This window comes from Sebastes fasciatus, chromosome 21, assembly GCF_043250625.1.
Source record: "Sebastes fasciatus isolate fSebFas1 chromosome 21, fSebFas1.pri, whole genome shotgun sequence".
Lineage (NCBI taxonomy): Eukaryota > Metazoa > Chordata > Actinopteri > Perciformes > Sebastidae > Sebastes > Sebastes fasciatus.
In genome coordinates, this window is record NC_133815.1 from 2035833 (window position 1) to 2050369 (window position 14537).

General features: G+C 37.6%; 1 protein-coding gene and 1 long non-coding RNA gene across 2 annotated transcripts; one reads left to right on the plus strand and one right to left on the minus strand.

The window, feature by feature from the left end:
* Positions 1–3444: 3444 nt before the first annotated feature.
* On the plus strand, positions 3445–11750 carry lipib (lipase, member Ib). Its single transcript, XM_074622247.1, has 10 exons — positions 3445–3622; positions 6546–6937; positions 7811–7919; positions 8126–8227; positions 8996–9085; positions 9199–9366; positions 9556–9645; positions 9990–10098; positions 10228–10401; positions 11313–11750. The coding sequence occupies exons 1-10, from the start codon at positions 3553–3555 to the stop codon at positions 11395–11397; spliced, it is 1389 nt and encodes a 462-aa protein (XP_074478348.1). The 5' UTR covers positions 3445–3552; the 3' UTR covers positions 11398–11750.
* Positions 4983–9384, minus strand: LOC141759830 (uncharacterized). The gene is made up of 3 exons (XR_012592205.1): positions 9246–9384; positions 7775–7891; positions 4983–5915 (listed from the first exon to the last, which is right to left on the minus strand). It is a non-coding gene; the product is annotated as an uncharacterized LOC141759830 (long non-coding RNA).
* Positions 11751–14537: the final 2787 nt, after the last annotated feature.

Below are 14537 nucleotides of genomic sequence, written 5' to 3' on the forward strand. Positions count from 1 at the left end.
TGTACTGCTGTGGACGGACCTAAAAAACACCTAAAAAGATCAATATCAGTTTAAGTGTACGCTATATTTAGAATATTTTCCCCGCTTTACCTCGCTGTCAGACAGCCCTTTCTGATGAGGAACTGAAGCTGATATCAAAACCAGTAATTTTACCTCTCAGAACACAGAAGTCGCTGGTCTACCGCTGCCTCGATCGGTTAGTTTGTTTGTGTTGTGTAAAATTACAGTTTTTGTCAATGGAGTCTGGTGGCTTTGAAGAGAGCATAGATAACGGTTTCAGTTCCCCCGTCAGAAAGGGCTCTCTGACGGCGAGGTAAAGAGGTGAAAATATTCTAAATATAGCGTAGACTTAAACTGATATTGACTATCTAGGTGTTTATTTGCGCTTTCACAAGCCAAAGTCTGTTTGGCTAGTCCGAATCAGAGTGAAATACTGCTGCTAAATGATGAATTAAAGGAGACCTTTTATGCTTTTTTCCTCTTTCCTTTAGTCTGTTATATAGTTTTTTTGTGCATGTAAAAGGTCTGCAAAGTTACAAAGTCCATGCCAAAAGGAATTATTCCCCCCCCCCACATAAACTCTGCTCCTGAACTGCCTGAAACACCTCGCTTGAAGTCCCGCCTTTTCCTCCGTAACGTGGTGATGTCACCAAGTAACACATTTGCATAACGGCTAGCTTGTCAGGAGCTCTAGAGGGTGAAAAGAGGTGCAGCTGAACAGCCGGTATGACAAAAGTAAAGCGTGTTTTGAACATTAAATCATGTCAAACATGTTCTAGTGAAAAACTAAAATACAAGTATGCACCTAAAAATAAGCATAATAGGTCCTCTTTAATGTAGAAAACACTAAATTGTACATATTTTTCCTTTGAAGGGGTCATTTAGTGTGACGTAAAGCGGTATTCCTTCTGATAAACAGATTTTAAAGAGACCAGTTTGTAGTCTACACGCTGGTCTCTCTCCGTGCCTTTAAGAAGTCTTTGGACCACTGATTGTGCGGTTTCAGCGTGCACTCTGACATCACTGTAGCCCTCGGCTCAGTTTCACTGCTTTTGAAGTGTTTTCTGTCCCTAGATGTTAAATTACACGATGAATTCAGTGAGTACAGGGCAGCAGTGGGCTGGGTGCCGTGTGGTCAGAGACCGTGGAGCTATTAATAACCAGCACTGGTGGGGCTCACATTTTTTACACAGCGCAGATTAGAAACAATCAAACTTTAACCTCACTAATCAGTGATGACGAGCAGCTGAGATGAAGGCCACCCACCAGGATTTCATTTGATCCTCTTTAGTAGATATTTCCACACGGCGTTCAGTTTTTTACTTGAAAGGATTGTTTTAAATGCTAAACTGAAAGATTTGCAATTTTATTTTGAAATAAAAGGACATTAACACTGTAAATCAAAGAAAAATTCATAAATTAAAGCTTATTTCCACATTACAAAGCTAACCAAGCTAGTTGTTATGCTAGCTTTCCATTTAAAATGATTTATAACACTTTTAATGTGGTATAATTGTGATGGAATGTGAACGGAGATTTGTTTTGATTAATAAAATCTAGTGTGTTACTAATATAACCTGCTGACTTTACTGTTGAGCTGACTGTTAAAGCTGTTTTGCTTCCTCCCGTGAGGACGTTTTTTGTGAGGTTTTAGCTATACTGAGTCATTTTTACAAAACCTATAATCTAACTTATATTTATGGTATCCAAAAGAGTGAGTTAACCACGACACAAAGTGGCTTTAAGAGGAAGAATAAAAATACAATACAATACAATACAAAATAAATCCCAAATCCTTCAGTGTTCTTCCACCTCCTCCTCCGACTTACACATTTATAAAAGATATACACATTAGGGCATCAGGTAACGATTATCTTCATCTGTGGATTATTTTCTAGATTAATCGATTAATTGTTTGGTCTATAAAATGTCCCAGTTTTTCAAAGTCCAAGGTAATGTCTTTAAATGTCTTCTTTTGTCCCAAAGATATTCAGTTTAATATGATATAAAACAGAGAAAAGCAGTAAAATCTCCAGATTTAAGAGCTTTTTCTGCCATTGTTGCATAACAAAAAATACTTTAACTTTAGATTAATCAATCAAAATAGATGGCGATTATTTTTCTGTCGATCGATTCAACAATTAGTCGACAAATCGTTGCATTTTAATCGTTGCATTTTTTCGTGCAATTACTTTGTCAATATATTTTTGTTCTAACTTGTTTTTGTCATGAATACTTTCACACAGAACACGAATATTACGAGGCGAAAAAGCAAGAGAATTTTTTTTCGCACCACGACTAAAGGCATCAACCAATCACGTTGTGTGGAACAGACATAGTCCATACATACACTTTAGTTTCCAACAACACAGAGGCTCTGTAGTCTGAACCAAAGCGTTACAACTGTCGCAAATTCACATCGCTGCCGGTATGAATAGTTTTGATACAACATTTTTGCAGGTGAGTATTCCGTATTTTCGGAAAAATCGCTGAAAACAACGCTATGAGAGCGGTGAGAGTGAACCAGAACAGTTAAGTTGAGGGTCGGACAGATAAACAATGAGCTGAAACTATAAAGCTCCGTAAAGCCGAGTGGAACTACGAGTGACACCTTTCACATTGTTTTAATATTGTCATTTAAAGGTCCCATATTGTGCTCATTTTCAGGCTCTTGCTTGTATTTTGTGTTTCTACTAGAACATGTTTACATGCTGTAATGTTCAAAAAAACTTTATTTTCTTCATACTGTCTGCCTGAATATACCTGTATTCACCCTCTCTATCTGAAACGCTCCGTTTTAGTGCATTTCAACGGAATTGCAACGGAATTACAACAGAATTGCGTTGCTAGGCAACAGCTTGGGTCCATGTTTACTTCCTGTCAGCTGATGTCATTAACATACACTGCAACCAGGAAATAAAGTGGGACACATTTAGAATGTTTACGTTTAAAACCGTGTAATGATCTATATATTGTATATTTATGACATCACAAATGGACAGAAATCCTGACGGCTTGTTTGAAATGCACAATTTTTGAATACTGGCTGTGTGTATTTCTCCGTATATTGAGCGTTTTGATAGTTTAACAGTATTTATACAGAACTTAAACCTGCTTTATAATATAAAAGACTCACTTTTTACAATATGGGACCTTTAATGCATTATTATGAAAATACAGATTATAGCTACTTTACGGTTATATGAGTGTGTTAGTAGTGAAGCTTTACTTTACGGCATTTTCATTTTCAAGTAGGACATTATTTCTCCATTTATGAAGATCTGAAAGTTCTCACATTTGTCTGCATAACAAACTTTTTTTTACCATTTCTGCCTTTTCTACACATCGTTTGTTAAATGTCCCTCCCTCTTTACATCTCCATCCTTCTAGATCCTTACTGTGGGTGAAGACACCGCCTCTCCTCTCCTCTCCTCCCCACTCCTCCCTTCCTCCCTCCCTCCCTCCCTCCTTCAGTCACTCCCTCCTTCCCTCTGCATTCAGAGCTTCGTCTCTCTCTCCGTCCTCACCTCCATCATTCCTCTCTCCGTCTCTATGGCTGTAGGAAGGATGCTGCCCTGCAGACTCCTGCTGGGTCTCCTGAGTCTCCTCTGTCTCGGCAAAGGTAAGAAAATACACAAACTATTCTGTTTATTCCTCATAGAAAATGTGAACTTCTGCTCAAATCTGCTGACAGGTCTTATCTTTGAGGTATTGATCCTGCAGGAAGATAAAAGTAACTGTGAATACCTGCAAACATTAAATAAAGTGTGTGACTGCAGACAGAAAGAGTTTAGGAAGGAACAGATTATTTAACCCCCTCCCATCTGCTCCACTGTGAAGTTAAAGCCTGCTGTTTCTGTCTGCTGGTATGAAAGTAAATATACACCAGGTCACACGCACACACACACACACACACACACACATGGTCTCGCAGCTATTCATAGTTTACTAATGTGTGTGTGTGTGTGTGTGTGTGTGTGTGTTTGGGGGCTGGATTGGGGCCATTTCCACCCTCTTGTGTTCAGGGTGGGGCGGGCGGTTGAGGGGATGAGGTGTTTTTTTATAGCAGCCTGATCCTATTGAGGGCAGTGTCGCACTCCTCTGAGTGTGTGTGTGTGTGTGTGTGTGTGGGGGGGGGGGGGGGCTAATTGCAGAGCGGGGATCACCACCCACCACGGGGGGGGGAACTACCGGTAGCCTTGATGCTAAATGCTAACCAGCAGTGTTTGCAGAAAAAGACCACGCTAGATATTTTGGGAAATACTTGATTTGTTGCTGAGAGTTAAGATGAGAAGATTGATACCACTTTCCGGAAGCACCAAAACCTCTTGGTTGCATCTAGTGAAGCCCGTCTGTTAAACAGTGTTGGTCGCAGTCGGAGGACGCGGGGGAGACCGTAGCTTTGGTCTCCAGGACCGGAGTCTCTACTGTACTCTGCTCCTCTGCCTGCCTTCACTCACACACCGCGCTCCTTCTCTCTCTCTCTCTCCACCTCTCACGTGCATGCTGCTCACTCCACACTGCAGAAGAGTTAGTTTAGCTCTGAGAATATCTAGTGAATGTTCAGTGGACGTTTGTGCAGAAATAACTGCTGCAGCTCCTCCAGACCAACAGAGGTTTCCCGTGTCTTGTGAAGTGACGGGGCTCCGCAGAGAGAAACGTTATCGTCTCCGACCAAATCTCCGGCGTCTCCCCTGTTCCCTCCGGCCGCGGTCGGGAGGCTGAGGCGGGAAAAGCCAACACTAGGATCAGCATTGATTCATGGAGAGACCTTGGTCTGGTCAGCTAACATTACTGCCAAGCAGCTGAAATATAGAGTGATGTTGTGGTTTTAGCTGACGTGTGTCTCCTCACTGTGTTGAGCGATGCTCCTTCATGTCTATGTAGAGCGAGCACAAGCGCCAGCAACAGGACGCTGACTTTAGTTGACTTAACGGCCACAGGTGAAGCTGTTAACAAGCATTTCTGATTCTTACAAACACTCCCTTTAACTCAACTTTATTTATACAGCACCTTTCATACAATCATGCAGCCCAAAGCGATAGTTTCATATGATGCCAGTATCTTCACTCTAGCTTTAAAACTGAGCTGCTACAACCTAAAAATCACAAGTTGGCGTTAAAACTAATTTGCATCAACGCATTATTATCTAAAATTGACTTTGGGGTCAATGTACATATGCAGATCTTAAACATAGTTACAGTCAACAGTTTAATTACAGCTTTAAATCAGCTGTAAGGACTCACACATGACATATTTGAGCGGTGGTTAAATTATTAACAGAATGAAGAAGCAGATGAAACATATTTCTGCTGCACAAAATGATGTTTTCTTCACACTTGACTCTCATCCTTTCTAGTGAAAACCAATCCATGGCCTCTAAAAGTATTAAAATAAACTTACAGATGTCTGCCAGGACTGATAATATGTCTGCGCAGGGTAAAACTAACATTTAGCTCCAGTATTTCCTCTGCACCAGCTTGCCAGAATTACATACAGTACTGTCGAGCAAAGAAGAAACAAAGCAGAACAGTCAAACATTTTAACATCCTCGGCAGACTTTGCTGGCAACGCTTTTTGTTTCTCCGATAGCCATGAGGACAGTGATCACGTTTTCCCGATTCAGGACTTGTTGTTGGACACTCTGTCTGTCTTTTAATAGTGTTTAAGGTCACTGGCAGACACACAGCAGCCAGGAGGGATTAATTGGTGTGAAAACAACCACCAGCCTGGATTTTACAGTATGCAGGGTAAAGACACTGTAAATAGGCTAAAGAGACTCCGTGTTAGCTGTAATCCTCACATCAAGGAGCTAAAGAGGACCCGACGTCACCTTCCAGACGAGCAATTGATCCAAGCAGCATTTCCAGTCAGACAGCAGTGAAGCTTTAACTTGAGACTTTGGACTTTTAAACCTGTGGAGAGGATGAAAAGTGAAGTGGTGGTGAGGTTAACTGGGTCAGAAACATGTCAGCAAACATTCAGATAAAGACAAGACCAAAGGTGTTCCTGAAAGACAGATATTTGTGTCAAAAGTCCGGCTGATTTTGTTATAATATTGTCACAGATTTCAGATTTATAGATGTTTGACGTTGTGTCTGTCCAGGGCAAATTTAACCATTATGAAAAAGGTGACAAGCAACTTATAGAAACTAAAAAAAAGGACCCAGTGTGCTCATTCTGTCAGGAAACAGGTTGAAACATCTTCAACGGCAAAATGTCTGGCTTTGTTCATCACATTCCTGGTCTTGTTTATGCATCAGTGACCTTTGACCTCAACACATCCTTCTGGTTTGTCGTCTGCCTGATGTTGGTTGAACCTTCCACCTTCCTTTATCTCATCTTTTTTTTAACTTTTCCTTTCATTTTATTCTGTTTTATTTGAGCGTGTATGTTTATATTTATTTCACTCTGTATATGATGTGTCTGGAGGGTTTGAGTCAGACTAAGACCCTCCTACAGACGTTAAATTATCTACATGTAGAGCAGCTTTAATATAAAGTTTCAGCCCCCGTTCTGACTCTTTTTCCGTGTTGTGCGTCCAGGCCAGGAGGAAAGCGGGGCGGGCGAGTCCTGCGACAACTTCACCGACCTCAACCTGTCCCACTGCTTCATGGGAACCAGCCTGTACGTCCGGCTGCTGCTCTACACCCGCTCCAACCTCGACTGCGGCCGCGAGCTCAACCACCACCGCCTGTCCTCCCAGCCGCTCTTCAACCTGTTGCGCCCCACCGCCTTCGTCATCCACGGCTACCGGCCCACCGGAGCGCCCCCCATCTGGATAGACCACCTGGTCCACCTGCTGACCGAGCAGGACGACATGAACGTCATCGTGGTGGACTGGAACAAGGGGGCGGCCAACCTCAACTACTTCACCGCCGTCTCCTACACCAGGGAGGCGGCTTACAACCTGACCGGCTTCATCATGACCATGCAGGTCAGCATAAAACAAATTAGCACCAACTCTGCGCAGATTTGTTTTTAGCCCCTTTTAGCTCCTAGTTTTGGTTTTTCAGCACATTTACTGATTAGCTGGTGAACATAGTGGAGCATGCAATTTTTTAAAGTGAAAATATGTTAGTTATGGTGTTTTTAAGGTTGTTGCTGAGTTCTTCTGCTCCCTTTACAGAAATATATCGCACAAACTCAGAACTAAAACGAGCTGAATATTTTGTTTTTGTCAGTTTGACATTTTGTATTTGACCTCTTGACTAAAAGCTTAAAGAGTTGTTTAGGGTTTGGATGGATTTTGAGCAGATTATTTCCTGTGAATAACAATAACAATCATTCATACTTAATAGGTTTCTTAAATAAATGAAAAAATAATTAAATAAATTTATAAATGTAAAAAAATAAAATTAAAATAAATACAAAATAAATTAAATAAATAGATGAAATAAAAATTAAATACATTAAAAAATTATAAAAAAGAATAATAAAACAAAATATAAAACAAATAAATAAATAAATGAAAAAAATAAATAAATAAATAATGAAAAAAATGATTAGATACATTTAAAAATTCATAAAATAAATAAATATATGTCGGCTGAAAAGTTGTTGAATTTAAGTATACAGTGTCTTAAAAATGCTGGAATATAAAATACCCACAGAATCCAGAGGACAATGTTAGCTACTGTCCTGAACGCTGGGCAGGTTTCTATGTTATCACAGAGCGTCTTTACTCTGCTTAGTGTTTAACGCCGTACAGATTTTATATCCATGCATGAACAGTAAGATGAGAGCTAAAAGACAAATAAAACAAAATGTGTACCTTGAATGTGACTTTGTTAATGTTGTGTGTCTGCAGGAGGAAGGAGCCTCTCTGAGCTCAGTCCACCTCATCGGCGTCAGTCTGGGAGCTCACCTGGCTGGATTTGTGGGAGCAAACCTGAAGGGGAAGATCGGACGAATCACAGGTAAATAAATCTTAAAAAATATACAGAAATAAAACAAAAGGAAAGAGAAAGAAAGGGGAAGAATTTTAGGTTTTAAAGGTTCAAAATCAAGTTTTGTGAGATTAAAATGCACTGATAAATGGTGAAAACAGTAAAATGATGCAAACAACAGATAAATTAAGGTTTAGAATAAGCCTGAGTTGACCCTCCGTCCTCCTCCCCTCCAGGTCTGGACCCAGCGGGGCCGATGTTCACCAGCTCCATGCCAGAGGAGAGGCTGGACCCTTCGGACGCCATGTTTGTGGACGTACTTCACACCGACATGAACTGTGAGCATCTTAATTACATTTACCGATAATAACTGACTAAATGTCAATCTGTAACGAAGATAATGCAAAGGGAAATTGTGCAGAAATAAATCAATGCATAAATACATAAATTAATACATACATTTAAAAATAAGTATAAAAAAATTTAAAAAATAAATGCAAAAATAAATAAATCAAAAATTCATAAAAATTTAAAAATGTATAAAATTTAAATTAAAATAAATGCAAAAATAAATACATAAATAAAAAATAAATGAAAAAAATAATCACATTTAAAAATGTATAAAAACTATTAATACAAATAAATATAAAACAAATAAAAATAAATGAAAAAATAAATACATAAATAAAACATTAAAAAATATTAAATACGTTTAAAAATGTATAAAAATGAATACATAAAATAATTAAACAGAAGAGTAAACAAATAAGGGAATTAATACAAAGATAAATAAAGAAATAAGAAAATTAAAAGAGAAGTATCAATTTATGTCACATTTTCTCAATGAATTAATGTCTACCTTTATTTTTAATATTATTTTTGCTACATTTAATGACAATTATTTATTTATCGAGTCATTTAATTATTTATTTTGATTTTGGCAGGTTCCGTCCTCCATATTTGTGAGCTTTTTGGTCGTATTTATAGAAGCTGAATAATCAGCACAAAATCAGCAGGTTCAGGACTATAATAATTATCTATGATATAAATAATATTTGTATCATGTAATTCATTCCCTCGGTACTGAATCTGTATTTTCTGTGCAGCATTTGGACTGAGAGGAGCTCACGGTCACATCGACTTCTACGCTAACGGTGGCGCCGACCAACCAGGGTGCCCCAAAACCATCTTCTCAGGTGAACACACACACACACACACACACACACATACACACACACACAAGCAGAAAACGTTCACACACACTCATTAATGAACACACACTCAGTGTTTTCGTCTTTGCCTCCCACAGGTAAATCTTATTTTGTGTGTGACCACCAGCGCTCGGTGTTTCTGTACCTGTGCTCTCTGAACCGGACCTGCAGCCTGACGGGTTACCCCTGCTCGTCCTACGGAGAGTTCCTGGAGGGGCGCTGTCTGCAGTGCGAGGCCTTTAAACCCGCGTCCTGCCCCGTGCTCGGTAGGTGGTGACGTGTTGAAATGAGCTCTTTACTGTGACCAATGGAAGCATCTCATTTGATCTCACCTGTGTGGTCTCACCTGTGTGATCTCACCTGTGATGTGTTGAAGTGAGCTCTTTACTGTGACCGATGGAAGTGTCATGTCTGATCTCACCTGTGTGATCTCACCTGTGTGGTCTCACCTGCAGGTTACGATGTCAGCCAGTGGAGGGAGACTCTGCTGCGACTGGGACAGACCAAAGTCTTCTTCAGCACCACGGCGACGCTGCCCTACAGGAGTGAGTCAAACAACCCTAACCCTTCACACACAGCAGATTTACTGCAGTAGGTACTGATACTGAGCTTCACTTGAGCTACTTCAGAAGGAAATATTGTACTTTTTTTAATAATTATCATGACAGGCCTAGAGGTATTAGTACTTTTACTAGGATCTGAATACTTCCTCCACCAGTGTACTCCGTAAAGTTCGAGTCGTGTATTTTGTGTTTTCGATTTGAAAAGACGCTTAAAAAGATTTTTAAAGAGTCACTTCGATTTTTCAGATTACAAAAGCTAATTTTCTCTGAGATTTCTACTTCTACTTGCAATAAAATTAAAAATAATGTGTGTTTTTTTGTGGCAGAGCTGAGCTACAGAGTGGACATGGTGACCTGGAACCAGTACCTCCGCTGGGGGGTCGTCTACATCCGGCTGCACAACGGCAGAAACTTCACAGAGGCCCGAATAGACCAGTAAGTCTGTCAGTAAAACATCTGGAATACCAGTTTCTCCCTGTTAGCCATCAATCTGCAGAAGTTCACACCACACAATCAACTTTCAAACTAAAATAACTTTACCTTTCTCCTCCTCTTTGTTCCCAGGAAGCTCCTCCGGTTCGAGCAGTACACCTCCACGCGGCTGCTGGCCCAGTTCGATGACGATCTGCAGCAGGTCCAGAAGATCTCGATGCGCATCAACACCGGCAACGTGATCGGCCCTCGTTACAAAATCAGACTGCTGCGAATACGCATCACGCCGCTGGATCGTCCCGAGAGGTCAGTCCTGAACCCGCAGCGCTGTTTGTTACAGATTTAGACAAATACAGTTTGTACAGTGTTCAAAGCACCAAAGATTACTAATCAGACTGCCAGTTAAACGTCACAATTAAACAGCTTTAAGGTTTCTACGAAAAAATCTCACAAATTTACGAGGAAAAAACTTGAATATTATCTGAGATTAAAGTGGTAAATGTACGAGAAAAAAAACTCCCAAATTTACGAGAAAAAACTTGAATACTCTGAAATAAAAGTAGTAAATCTACGATTAAAAGATCACAAATTTACGAAAAAACTTGGATATTCTCTGAGATTGAAGTAGAAAATGTACAATAAAAAAATCACAAATTTAAAGAAAAAAACTTGGATATTGTCTGGTATTTAAAGTGGTATATTGTACAATAAAAAACTACACAAATTTACGAGGAAAAAAACTAAAAATTTCCAAAATTAAAAATGTAAATTTATGAGAAAGAAATGTGGATATTCTCTGAGATTAAAGTGGTAAATCTAAAGATAAAAAAATCACACATTTCCGAGAAAAAAACATAGATATTTTCTAAGATTTAAGTGGTAAAAGTACAATATAAAACTCACAAATTTACGAGAAAAAACTTGGATATTCTGAGATTAAAATAGTAAATCTACAAGAAAAAACTAATTTACGGGGAAAAATATTTTATATTCTCTGAGATTAAAGGGGTAAATCTACGATAAACTCAAATTTTGCAAGAAAAGAAACTTGTTTGTTAGAGTTTTAGACATTTAGCTGATTTACAAGTAAAAATACAGTTAAACTTCACAAATAGACAGCTTTAATATTTAATATGTTTTTTATTTTCCTAGTTAATTTACCGTCAATCGCCCAAGTGAATAATCGACTAATCGTGCTCTTTCTTCCTCTCCGTCAGGCCTTTAATGTGCCGTTTCGACATCATCATGGAGGAGAACATGGAGGTGGCGTTTCGACCTTTACCCTGCAACTCTCACCTCTGATTCCCCGACCAGTCACACTACTACTTCTCTCTTCTTCTATGGAAACACATCTAACTCACCCGGACGTCCTCTGGGTGCTACAGGGTCTCCTGGCTCCCCCGGGGTGGACCTCCAGGGGGCCCCGCGGGAGCTGCAGCCTCCTCACTGGATGATGAAGACGATCTGACTGATAACTCCTGGTTACTGGAAAGTCAACATATTGTTACGTATGATTGAAGACACGTCAGTCTCTGCTGGGACTGAAGGGATTTTTTGGAAAACTGATATGGCTGTTCATCTGTGATATCAGGAAACGGCAGCAAGATCTGTCACGAGATTAAGGAAACGGCTGCTGCAGGAGAGATTTCACGGTGAGATGATGTACAGAATCTCTTACGACGGCGTATAAGCCATTGAAGATAAAAAATAAATAAATCATATTTTCAGAGCCGGGGTTGGGGGGTAATATTCCGAGGAAAAAACTAAATTTACGAGAAAAATCTCAAATTTATGAGAAAAAAGCTTGTATATTCTCTGCAATTATAGTGGTAATCTACGAGAAATAACTCACATTTACGTGAAAAAAAATTACAAATTTACGAGCAAAAAAATTAAATATTCGCTGAGTTTAAAGTTGTAAATTTACAAGAAAAAACTCAAAAATGTATGAGAAAAAAAATTTGATATTCTCTGAGATCAACGTGGTAAATCTACGAGAAAAAAAATCCAAATTACAAGGAAAAAACTTGAATATTCTGAGATCAAAGAGTTAAATCGATGAGAAAAAAAACTCAAATTTACTAGGAAAAAACATGAATATTCTCTGAGATTAAAGTTGTGAATTTACGGGAAATAACTCACAAATTTACGAGGAAAAAACATGAATATTCTCTGAGATTAAAGTTGTGAATTTACGAGAGAAAAACTCACAAATTTATGAGAAAAAAAACTTGGATATTCTCTGAGATTAAAGTGGTAAATCTACAAGTAATAACTCACACATTTACGAGAAAATTTTTTACAAATTTACTTAAATATTCTCTGAGATTAAAGTAGTAAATTTACGAGAAAAAACTCACAAATTTATGAGAAAAAAAACTTGAATATTCTGAGATTAAAGAGTTAAATCTATGAGGAAAAACTAAAATTTACTAAGGAAAAACATGAATATTCTCTGAGAATAAAGTGGAAAATCTACAAGAATAAATTTACAAATAGACGTGGAAAAAACTTGAATATTCTGAGATTATAGAGTTTAATCTATCAGAAAAAAACTAAAATTTACTAGGAAAAAACCTGAATATTCTCTAAGATTAAAGTGGTAAAGCTATGATAAATAACTCACAAATCTACGAGAAAATTTTGAAATTTATGAGGAAAAAACTTGAATATTCTGAGATTAAAGTGGTAAATCTACAAAAAAAACAACTCAGAAATTTACGAGAATTTTTTTATATCCTATCATTTCTTACTTTTGATCATTTTCAGTGAAGTCACAAAGACGAATATAAACGCAGCTTCTTACCTCTGTGTGCCTTCGACCAGCAGTTGTTGGTTTGCAAACCTCCTCAACCAAAGTGAAAGTTGTTTTCATTCTGTAAATATACTTTAAGTACTTTAAAAAGCCAGTTTCAAGACACGTAATCACTTCGTTTGATGGGAAGGGGTTGTGACTACCGGCTGTGACGCTGCTACTTGAACAGTTGAAAGCTGCTATGATGTTTGTTCACAGCTAAACATAACCAGTCATAAGCTGTTTTACTACAGTAGTTTGTATATTAATGTGTGAAGTTATAAATTGTTTTATTCTGTGTCTGTAGCTTGTGAATTTGGTAGCTTAAGAACAGGTTTTATTTGAATCAATCTTTCAGCTGTTTTGTGGACTTGAGTGTCAGTAAATGTTTCATGTTGACGCAACTGAGCAGGCAATACAAAGATGTATAACTCCTGAAAAATGTGTGATATAAACCTAAACTGTTGTCTTTTTTTACTATGTATTTTCACACCTGGTTTGAAATAAATATTCATTTGACAAAATCAGATTTATTTTGTGAGGTTATTGGTGTAAAATTTAACTCAAAAGTTTGTGTGTGCAGATGTTTTTAGCCGGAAAAGCTGGATTTATCAAAGAAAAATATATAATATAATATAATATAATAATAAGGTGTAAGCGGCTGAGCAGAAAAAAACATTTACTTTTCATACCAAGACAAATACACATTAATTAATCAAATTAAACCCATGTTTCATGATATTTGTCCTAATTTTGCTGCTGCTGTAAGGACAATAAAAAGAGACTTATTTGGCCCCGAGAACCGATAACGTCGGGCAGCGAAGGCCCTATTGAAACTGTAGGAATTATGAATATTATTATTAAAATGAATCACATTTTTGAGGGCCTTAACATGCTCGAAAAGTTGTTAAACTTTGCACACGTATACGTGAAAAAGGTGTTATTTTAATGGGCATGGGTGTTGCAAAATGGCTCGCTAGTTATTTGTGTGCTTGAAATCTCTTTTTCAACCTCAGAAATGGCAAAAAAATCTCATTAAGCCCACTAATTGGGTTTTTCTGGAGCTTTCAGTCACATTATGTGGCCTTCATCAGTAGACAGAGAAAAAAGAAATGAAGAAAAACGCCAACATTGTGTTTATTACTTACCTGTTTGTTTTGTGTGTGAGCATACCACGTGTGGTTTGAGTGGGAACGAGGGAAGACGAGCTTATAACAGGTCATATTGTATTTTTTATTTGTACTGTAAAATTGCAAACTCTTATTTGTATTTTATTTTTTTCCCTATTAATTTTTGTTTATTATTCCTATTCCAATTTTGTATTCTTTTATTTCTATTTTCTAACTTTATCTCTCATTTTTATTTTATTTATTTTTTCCCCAATTTAGTTTTGTTTATTATTCCTATGCAAATTTTTTATTTTATTTTTATTTTCCAACTTTATCTCTCATTTTTATTTTATTTATTTATTTTTCCCCTTTTTATTTATGTTTATTATTCCTATTCTAATTTTGTATTCTTTTATTTCTATTTTCTAACTTTATCTCTTTTTTTAATTTATCTATTTATTTATTCTTTTACAATTTCTTTTCTATTTTTATCTTCTCTTCTCTCCTAATATAAGTATAAATAAATGTTATTTTTCCTC